This window comes from Echinops telfairi, unplaced genomic scaffold (assembly GCF_000313985.2).
Source record: "Echinops telfairi isolate 266 unplaced genomic scaffold, ASM31398v2 ScPeMD7_5;HRSCAF=22, whole genome shotgun sequence".
NCBI classification, from domain to species: domain Eukaryota; kingdom Metazoa; phylum Chordata; class Mammalia; order Afrosoricida; family Tenrecidae; genus Echinops; species Echinops telfairi.
In genome coordinates, this window is record NW_022103901.1 from 16,162,882 (window position 1) to 16,173,090 (window position 10,209).

A 10,209-nucleotide genomic window follows, 5' to 3' on the forward strand; every position below is an offset into this window, starting at 1 on the left:
GTGGGACAGACGGGGGTCAGAGCTTCGTGGAGGGAAGAAAAGCCTGGGGGGGGGCCCAAGAGAGCAAAAGCAAGACACCCAGACAGACAGGCAGGTGGACACACTGAGGAAGGCCCGCCACGAGTGAGACCCCCCCTAGAAGGAATACAGCGCCCCTGGCCCCCAGGAAGGGAGCACAATGGAGGCTGCACACTCCAAGAGCACCGAGGAATGTCTGGCCCATTTTGGGGTGAGCGAGACCACGGGCCTCACCCCAGACCAAGTGAAGCGGCACCTGGACAAATACGGCCCCAATGGTGAGTGTTTCTTCTTCGATGGCGAAGGGTCTCCTGCACCACCCACCCCCTCCCCAGCCCCCACCCCCAAACGAACAAGCAAGAATGAGTCTCTGGGTTACTTGGGGATGAGCTAGGTCGAAGAAGAGGGGGTACTGGGTACTCAGAACACAGGGTTTCTGAGCCCCCGAAATTTAGGAAATTTAATGGGATGACCTTGGGGAACCTCAGCTGCCCTTCCAGAAGCCTGGTTCTCTTAACCGCCAAGTCCTGCTGTGTCTGTGTGTGTGAGGTGGATTAGACTGAACCTCAAGTGAATATTTCCTTTTCTTTTCTACTTGGGCAGAGCTCCCGGCTGAGGAAGGTAAGTGACTGAAATTTCTGAATTCTCATAAATGACCCTCCTTCTCCCACCCCTGCCCACTCTCTTGCCCTACACGCTCGCTCCTTGGGTAAATATCCCTCCCTCGAGGGTAGCACCTGGATGGGGTGGGGTGGGATGGGGCAGTAGTTCCGGGGCACTTTTTTCTGGAGGTAGCCAGTTCTTGAACACGGGACCATCACTTGGAGGCACCTGTCCTTTGGCCTCCTTTGGCTGCTCCCACCGCCGCCCTACTCTTCAGGGCCTGGCTGCCCTTCACCTTGGACCCTTCCATCCCAGGACCAAGGCAGCCCCCTTTCAGGCCCTGGACCCTAGCTTATCCCTGGAGCCCCAGACATCCATCCTGTTGACCTGAGCCCCCGGGCCGGCCCTCCCCTGGCCTCTCCCCGCCCCAGGAAAGTCCTTGTGGGAGTTGGTGGTAGAGCAGTTTGAAGACCTCCTGGTACGGATCCTCCTTCTGGCTGCCTGCATTTCCTTTGTAAGTGTGGGAAGGGTATCTGGGGATGACTCGGTTCGCAGCTGGGGTGAGGGGAGATAGGAACCATCGAACCATCGAGCCTCGAGCCCAAGCCCTCAGCATCCGATTTTGCAGATCCGAGCTGGGCATGAAGGCGGGACGCTGGTTCTCGTGGCGCCTCCTTCTGCCCCACGCTCCGAAGACAAGTTTTCATTTCAGCTGGAAGGCTATTGTTAGAATACTCAAGCTAAGCCGCTCCAGCAGCCCCAGGGGCTTGGAGCGCTGGGGTTACCCGCCTCATGCCCCGGCTTCCCGGAAAGTTCAGACGGGGACCCGGAACCGGGGCTCCCCAGGGCTCCGAGACTACTACTCCCGGCATGCTCTGGGGCCCGCGCGCCGCTCCACCAATCCTGGCGCATCCTGGCGCCCCGCCCCGCCCTCCTGACGCTGATTGGCCGAGGGAAAGACGCCGGGGCAGACGCGGGAAAGAGCCGCTGGTGCTAGCGTGACCCAAGCGCGGCCCCCCTCGGCCCCGACCCCGGCCCCGACCCCGACCCTTCCCAGGGTCTCGGCCCCAGGAGAATCCCAGTTCCAGGGTCTCCTCCTTCCCCGACGAGCTGGCCTTCCCTCTACCACTTCGAACGCCCTCTGCTCACAGCACAGCCTCAAGGCCCCTCCATGGTCGCCGCGCCGCGCAAGGTCCTCCCTCCTGCGTTTGGGGGCTGGGGGAATCTCCTGGTTCCTGTCGTAGCCCTGCCAGCGGACAAGGCTCTGGAGCAAAGAAAACAAACAAACAAACAAACAAACCAAGCACCTGGGTGGCGGCGGCGGTGGCGGCCTCCATCTCTTTAGTGGAGGCCCCCCCAGGCCGAGCTAGCTGGCAGGGCCTCCGCTTCCCTCTCCAGTTTGCTCCCTGACATTTGCCCGGGGCTGTTGCCTGGCAGTGGCGACAGCTGGGGCGGGCGGGGTGTGTACGGGAGGCCCCGTAACCCTATCCTCCCCCTCCTGCTCCCTCTCGTGAAATCGGAGCTCTTCTGTCTTGAACTCTGGGGAGGGCTGTGGGCGCCACCACGCGCCTGTGAGGACCTCGGGGTTCTGGGTTTGGGCCCTAGCGGTGTGGATGGTAGGGTGGGTGGAACAGGATCTGAATATCCGGAGTTTCACCCCAAGCCATGTGAATGAAGACTTTGCGGGGTGGGGTCTTTTCGGCCAAGTCAGGGGAGCCCCCGAAAGCACGAACTGACTAATCCTGAGTTGTGCTGGCCTGCGACGACCGCCCCCAACCCCACCCCTCCTTGCTCATCTCACCTCTGTGCGTCTTTGGACCCCTTCCGCTTCCACTTTGTACCCCTGGGGGTGGGGGCGGGTCTTTCTGACGGGTTTCCCTGCGCTCCAGGTGCTGGCCTGGTTTGAAGAGGGCGAGGAGACAGTCACCGCCTTTGTGGAACCCTTTGTCATCCTCCTGATCCTCATCGCCAACGCCATTGTGGGGGTTTGGCAGGTTAGCCCTGAGTCCTGCTCACCCCTTACCCTGATGGATGATGGATGCCTCCTGCATCCATCCTCCCTGCCTCCCACCAGCTGTGTGACACCCGCTCCCCCATCCGTTTTCTCACCGGTAAAACCAGACCAATGAATGGTCCCAGAGGGTGGGCGTGTCAGTACCCTGCACAGTGCCTGACACGAAGTCAGTTGGGGCGGGCGGGGTGTGTACGGGAGGTTCCATTCCCTTCTCTCTCGGGAGCACAGCGGCTTAAGCATTGAGTTGCTTGGCGGTTCAAACCCACCCGTTGCTCCTTAGGAGCCTGATGGGGTCCTGTGGTCAGTGAAGACTGACACCCCCAGAAACCACAGGGGCAGCTCAGTACTTCTCTCCCTGTCAGGTAGCTGAGAGTCCACACTGCCTCCTCGTTGTTGGCGGTGGGTTCACCTGGTTTGGCCTGACTCTCCTTTAGCGTCCCCTACACACCTGCCCTCTGCACCAGGCACCATAACCGCTTCACCCTACCTGCTGGGCCAGCCAGGTCCCTCACTTTCCCAGGACTCTGACCCCTGCTCCCCCATCTCTACCCTGCCACCACCACGCCCCCAGGCTTCTCTCACCAACCCCCTCCCATCCCATGACCTAACCCCCCTAGAGGTCCCCCGTGTCCACCCTCCTCTCCTCCACCCTGTCCCCCAGGAGCGAAATGCAGAGAATGCCATCGAGGCTCTGAAGGAGTATGAGCCCGAGATGGGAAAGGTCTACCGAGCTGACCGGAAGTCCGTGCAGAGGATCAAGGCTCGGGACATTGTCCCCGGGGACATCGTGGAGGTGGCCGGTGAGTGCTGGGCAGGCCTGAGCATCTGAGACAAGGGTGTGGGTGCTGGGGATGCCAGCTGACATCTGGAAGCAGGTTCGACAGTGGCCTTCCCCTTGTCCCTCCTTCTCAGACGCCTCAGGAGGTCACCCCAGGGCATTCTGGCCTCAGACTCCCTCCCTGCCCCCACCAGCATCTCAGCAGGAACAGCCAGTCCTGTCCCCAAGGCACCAGCAGACCCCTACCTCCCCCTCCTCTCACCCAGCACTTGCAAGCAACAGGTGGAGCTCGGTGCCTGCCAATGGCCCCTGTCCTCCCCCCGCTGAGGCCCGACTGCCCTCTCCTTCCTCCCACCCCAGCTTGGTCAGCTCTAAATCTTGACCTCGACGCACCCTTGAGGCCTCTCAAGGGGGAAGGAGAGAGGGTTGAGGGAGGAGGAAGGGGGTGGGGGTGGGGGGGGTTGGGGGGACAGCTCAAGCCCCCGACCTTGTAAGGGAAACTCAGGCCCCAGCAGAGAGCACGGGACCGTGAGGGGGGGAGCCTGAGGAGGGGCCCCGCCTCTCCAGGACAGGGACACCTAATGCCCGCCCAGGGAGGGGTGGGGGCCGGGTGGCTAAGATTACTGGGATTCTACCTCCTTCAGCGGATTTCATATTTGTCCTGCACCATTCTCCGTGCCTCCTGACAGGGCGGGCGGGGAGTGCATCTGACTGGCCTTCCTTTCTCCTCAGACACCCCAACAGGGCATTTGGGGAGAGGGAGGAGGGGCTTGCTGAAGACCCCTATGCCCATCACAGAGCCAGTTTGGTGACAGTTTGGAGACAGCGCCATGCGTGTCTATAAATATCATCTAGGCTTGGGTGACAGGGTGCCCCGCCTGACTCCATCACCCACCCCCGCCCTCCTCCTTCCAAGCTTCCTCTGGCCCAGAAGAGGGATCTCAGGGGCTGGGGACAGAGAAGCAGTGGATCCCTGTCCCAGCAGCACCCTTGGGACCAGGGTGGAATTAGGCAGGAGGCCCTGGGAGGAGTTTCCCGTCTGGTGGAGGCATGTGTCTCTTCAGCTGCCTCCCCTCAGCAGACCCTGCACAAACCCCCCTGCCTGTGTCTTTCTCAGTCCCCCCCACCCCCTGCGCCCTCATTCTCAGCTCCCACCGTGTCCTGTTTTTCCGGCCCCTCTAGGCCTGGCTGTGCTTTCCGCACCCCCTTCTCTGCTGGACCCACCTCCGTGCATCCCCCCTGGAACTTCATGTCTGCCTCAATGCTTCCTGCCAAGTGCCTGTGTTGTGCTGTATGTGTGCCTGTGTGTGTGTGCACGGGTGCACACGTCTGTGCTGTGTCCTGGCTCTGGCTTCATTCTCTCCCTTGTGCCCTCACACGCTTCCCTTCCACTCACCCCGAGTTCTCCTTGGCCCTCAGCCCCATCTTTCTCCCTGCATTCCGTCTCCGTCTCCGTTCGGCTTGGTCCCTCCCCTTCTCAGTTGGACTTTCTTATCCCGCTGGAGTGCCATCACCCCCCTCAGTCACTCAGCAGGCCTTCCCTGAGCACATGCTCCGCCCCATGCAGGGCAGCATACCATGTCCTAGTGGAGCCCACCGCCCGGTAGGGGAAGAAAGGCTTTCGACATGGGCCTGAGTGTTAAGACCAGGGCTGGGTGGCTAATAAAGCACTGGCCAGGAACCTGACTGGAGCCCAAGAATGGGGCTACCCAGCCCAGGATGATCTCCCCAGGCTGGAAGATGAGCGTGGGTTAGACAGGAAGATGCATTCCTTCCCAGCTGACCTCCCTCCTCTCCTCTCTCCTCAGTGGGGGACAAAGTCCCTGCAGATATCCGGATCCTCTCCATCAAATCCACCACCCTCCGGGTCGACCAGTCCATCCTCACAGGTCTGGTGAGCTGGGTCCCCAGTGGGTGTGGAGATGAGGATTGGGTGAGGGGAGGGTTGGGTGGGCGGACAGGGAGGAGAGCATCCAGCAATGGGGACACCCCCTGCCAGCGTGTGTACCACCACTGGCCTTAGTCACGCTGTCACAAGCCTGACACGCAAGGGTCAGGGGAGAGGGCAGGCCCTTCAGGGCCATTCTCCATACAGCCTTTGACTCACCCCTTCTACCTGGGCCTCTGGATGGACACGCACACCCAGAGAACGAGCCTGTCTCCTCCGACTGTCTTGAACATTCCTCCCAGGGAGGAGTCCTTAAGACAGTGGTTCTCAACCTGTGGGTCTTGACCCCTTTGGGAGTCGAACAACCCTTTCAGAAGGGTCGCCCGATTCATCACAGTAGCAAAATGACAGTGATGAAGTAGCTGGGGGGGTCACCACACACGAGGAACTGCATGAAAGGGTCGCCACGTGAAGAAGGCTGAGAACCACTGCCTTAAGATGTCTAGCACTGGAGGGACGTTCTGATGTACTTCCAACCACGCTGCTTCTGCTACCTCCTTTGGGAAGGAAGGAGGCGGCGAAGAGCCAGTGCCATTTGCCCTGTGACCCCAAGTGGCGAGGATAGGCTGAGGTGGGAGAGTCACTGGAGCCATTACAGTGAAGGGGGGCGAGCTCCTGGGACGAGGGACTGCTCCTGCTCCGGCCAGGAACCCCCTTTGCAGTATCCGATGCCCTTTCACGTACCCCGGCTGATTGCATCTGTACCTAGATATTGTTCTGCAGCGCACATGTGGACATCCCCCACGGCCTAATGGGGGTAACTGAGCCTAGGCCATTGGAAGCCACGCCTTCGTAAGTGGTTAAGCTGGGGCTCCAGGTGGTGGATATACCGCTTGCCCCCCAGCAGCCTCCGTGTGAGGTCAGGTCTCCTCCAGCACCCGTGCTGAATCCTAGCCCGACTGCACCCTGCCGGACTCGGGAAGGCTATCAGGGTGGGGGCTGAAGGGAAGGAACATGCTGTCATCTGAAAGCCCTCTGGGCCCCTCTCCACAGGGGAGTCCGTCTCTGTCATCAAGCACACAGACCCTGTCCCCGACCCCCGGGCTGTCAACCAGGACAAGAAGAACATGCTGTTCTCGGTGAGCTGTCCAGGGTCAGCCGCTGTGCCCTCGGGCCGCAGGAGGAGGGAGGAGATGGGACCCCTGGAGAGGAGGGGGGGGGTCACCTCTGACTTGATTCCCGGCCCTTTCTTCACCATCGCAGGGTACCAACATTGCAGCTGGCAAGGCCATCGGCATCGTGGCCACCACTGGGGTGGGCACTGAGATCGGCAAGATCCGTGACCAAATGGCGGCCACCGAGCAGGAGAAGACCCCCCTACAGCAGAAGCTGGATGAGTTTGGGGAGCAGCTCTCCAAAGTCATCTCCCTCATCTGCGTGGCCGTCTGGCTCATCAACATCGGCCATTTCAACGACCCCGTCCACGGCGGCTCGTGGTTCCGAGGGGCCATCTACTATTTTAAGATTGCCGTGGCCCTGGCCGTGGCCGCCATCCCGGAAGGTAGGGCAGCCTGTCCTTCTCCCCGTGGCCAACCATGGCAGCCATGGGGCCTTTCCCCCCAAGAAGGTAGCATTGACGGGCTCCAGGGAGGAGGACCCGATGTCTCCACCCCTGGGTTGTCCCCGTTCCCTGCAGGCCTTCCCGCCGTCATCACCACCTGCCTGGCCCTGGGCACCCGGCGGATGGCTAAGAAGAACGCCATCGTGAGGAGCTTGCCCTCCGTCGAGACCCTGGGCTGCACCTCTGTCATCTGCTCCGACAAGACAGGCACCCTCACCACCAACCAGATGTCCGTCTGCAAGGTCAGCTCACCGACTCCCAGGGGTGACACAGGCTCCCCAAATGGGGTGCCCCTCACTACTTTCTCTGGACCTGAGAAAATGGTTGCCAGGTAGACAAAGCATCTTTCTGTCAGCCAGGAAAATCCTTCCTCCCCAGCCAGACCCTTGACAGCGCCGCCATCTATGTGCTGGACACTGCTGGGGAGGGAAAGCGCTGCCCACAGTCCCAGGGAGACTCTCAGTCTGCTTAGCTGTCTGTCAGAGGAGGAGACTGAGGTTCTAGAAAAGTCCATAGCTTGCCCAAAGATGCACAGTTGTTTCAAACCAAGTCTGGCTCTCGGGCTCCTTCCTTCCACACCAGCCTGCCCTCCTGAGCGTCCGGCACTTCTTAGCTCGGCCTGGACCCTCTCCTGGGCCTCAGACACACTGGGGTTCTGGATCTCGTCTCAAAACACTCAACCCAAACTTGCTCCCACTTAGTCGAATCTGACCCCCAGCAGCTCCGCAGAACAGGGTAGAACTACCCATGGGTTTCCGCGATGGATCTTTTTGGGGCAAAGAAAGCCTCCTCTTTGTCCTGCAGAGCAGCTGGTGTTCTCAAACTGCTGACCTCGCCGTTAGCAGCCCAAAGCACAGCCACTGGGTCCGCAGGGCCCCTGGACTTCTTCTCAAGGGGCTTCAAAGAGCTTGTGGGAGAAGATCATGGCCTTTCAATTCCACGTTCCCAGGGACCTTTCTGAAGCCCCCTGGTCATGTAGCAGTGATGCACAGAAATGCTCATTGAGAGCAGCCCCCTGGGTGGGCAGGTGCTTGCGAGGAGGGGCCCGGTGAACGTTTTGAGCGCCGAGGCCCAGGGTTTGCTATCTCATGTGATCCATCGTCAGTGCTCATCATGGAGAAGAAAGGCTAGGTGTCAGAGAGGAAACAAAGATGAATCTGCGTGTACACACCTGGCAGGTGGGGTGGGGAGCGGTCATCCCGTCCATGATCCGAAGGTAAAGGACGCCTGTCCTCCGGGCTTCCGCAGGGCAGCACACCCAGGAAACAAACATACTGAGAAGCTGGGCCTCGGGATCCCTTGGGGCACCCTCAGGGCCGCCTGCCTTCTAACACTGCAATGGGCACAACTCCAGAGGCTCCCAGACTCACTGGTCCTCGGAAAGCTGTGATCTTAGACCGTCTCCTTCTCCTCTCATGGGGAAAATGTCCTGGCCCGCTGGCATTGGAGTCCCGTGTCCCCCCTGCTGACCCGGCTCCCACTGGCCTGTGGCCTCTGCCTCCTGTTGTGTTCATGGTTTCCTTGCCCATGTTGGGAAGTGAAGCCATTTCTCAGGGAGAGCACGTGGGTGGCGAACTCATCCTCTGAAACCAGGTCTGCCCACAAGCCGCTGGCGCTGGAGCCTGGGGAACCCCGGACCTGCCTTCCACTTAGCCGCATGGCCCAGCGGTCCTTATTGCAGTCACACCCAAAGCGGCCCCTAGCCAGGCCTGTGGTGCTGCTCTCAAATCACCAGCACGGAGCACGGATAATGTGACTGCAGGGCCACAGGGAAGAGGGGGGTGGGGAGGGAAGGAAACGGGCGTTGAGCAACTAGCCGATCAATCCTCTTCAGGGAGGGGAGCAGATCGTCATCCATGTCCATGCCCTATCCCTGCAGATGTTTATCGTCGACAAGGTGGACGGGGATGCCTGCTCCCTGAACGAGTTCTCCATCACTGGCTCCACTTATGCTCCGGAGGGAGAGGTGTAAGTCCCCAAGGGTCACCCCACTCCTCCTGCCCCCGATGCCCACCCCTCTCTTGGCTCTCCCTTTCCCATTTGGTTTCCTTTCTCCCTCCCCGCCCCCACCACCCTGCCTTCTCTCCCACCTGCTCTCTGAGGTGGTTTGCCACTTCCCCACCTGTCCTTCCTCATCACCCCGTGCTCTCTCTGCATCTCATCCCTGTTCTCTCTTGGCCTGTCTCGCCTCTCCTTCCCTCCCCACCCTGCTGCCAGCTTGAAGAATGATAAGCCAGTGCGGGCAGGGCAGTATGATGGGCTGGTGGAGCTGGCCACCATTTGTGCCCTCTGCAACGACTCCTCCTTGGACTTCAATGAGGTAACCTCCCCGCTCCCAACAAAGCCTCTCATCGCCCCCACCCCACCGCCTTCCCTTTCCAGTGGACTCTGGGTCAAGGGGAAGAGGTCCTTCCGACCCTGCAGCTCTCCTGGGAAGGGAACGGCTTGCCCCTCCAAGCTGTAGATGGACGATGAGTCGGACAGGTGGGAGCAAGGCACAGGAGGAGCCTGGGCCACCTACTTCCTCTTCTCCCTCTGCCCGTCTCAGTCTAAAGGTGTCTATGAGAAGGTCGGGGAGGCCACCGAGACAGCCCTCACCACGCTGGTGGAGAAGATGAACGTGTTCAACACCGACATCAGGAACCTCTCCAAGGTGGAAAGGGCCAACGCCTGTAACTCGGTGAGTCCGGGGACTCCCCCCTCGAGTGTTTCTTCACCCAACACCCCACGCACCCAAGAAAGCTTAGGAGGCAGAGGCAGGGCTGGTGCCCCACTGCGGGCCTCTGCGGGCAGGGAATGACCTTAGGTAAGGTCTACAAGTGCTCTTTCTGCGGCAAGGTCCCTTGCTAAATTTCAAGACCGAAATGGACAATGGACGAGGCTGGGCACTGAATCCACAAGGGACCCCTCTTCAAACTCAAACTCCCTGCCATCGAGTCAGTGCCCACCCATGGCGGGTGGCCCGGCAGGACAGGGTAGAACTAACGACCCACGGTGGGCTTCCAAGACGGTGGCTTTTTAAGGGGGTCGAAAGCCTCCTCCTCTTGCGGAGTGGGTGGTAGTTTGGAATTACTGACCTCGTGGTTAGCCGCCCGACGCATCGCCCACCACCCATCAGGGTCACCCTCCTTTCCACTGTTCTCGAAGTTCATTTGCGTTCCTCGGATCTCAGTGATGAACACCTTCCTTCCAGGCCGTCGCCCTCGCTCTCAGGTCCTCCTGTTGATAGCTACGGACTGGCCCACGCCGAGTTCCTCCAGGCTGCTACACCACCCCCTACGGCCCCT

The 10,209-nt window shown here is 60.5% G+C and overlaps 1 protein-coding gene across 1 annotated transcript in view; it reads left to right on the forward strand.

The window, feature by feature from the left end:
- Positions 1–178: 178 nt before the first annotated feature.
- The window catches only part of ATP2A1 (ATPase sarcoplasmic/endoplasmic reticulum Ca2+ transporting 1), a 16,488-nt gene continuing 6,457 nt past the window's right edge, over positions 179–10,209 (forward strand). The window contains exons 1-12 of the mRNA XM_004705698.2: positions 179–296; positions 622–639; positions 1,053–1,135; positions 2,511–2,615; positions 3,297–3,435; positions 5,222–5,302; positions 6,355–6,440; positions 6,565–6,862; positions 6,998–7,164; positions 8,802–8,890; positions 9,140–9,242; positions 9,471–9,602. Coding sequence (XP_004705755.1) covers positions 179–296; positions 622–639; positions 1,053–1,135; positions 2,511–2,615; positions 3,297–3,435; positions 5,222–5,302; positions 6,355–6,440; positions 6,565–6,862; positions 6,998–7,164; positions 8,802–8,890; positions 9,140–9,242; positions 9,471–9,602 — 1,419 coding nt within the window. The remainder of the gene's footprint in view (positions 297–621; positions 640–1,052; positions 1,136–2,510; positions 2,616–3,296; positions 3,436–5,221; positions 5,303–6,354; positions 6,441–6,564; positions 6,863–6,997; positions 7,165–8,801; positions 8,891–9,139; positions 9,243–9,470; positions 9,603–10,209) is intronic.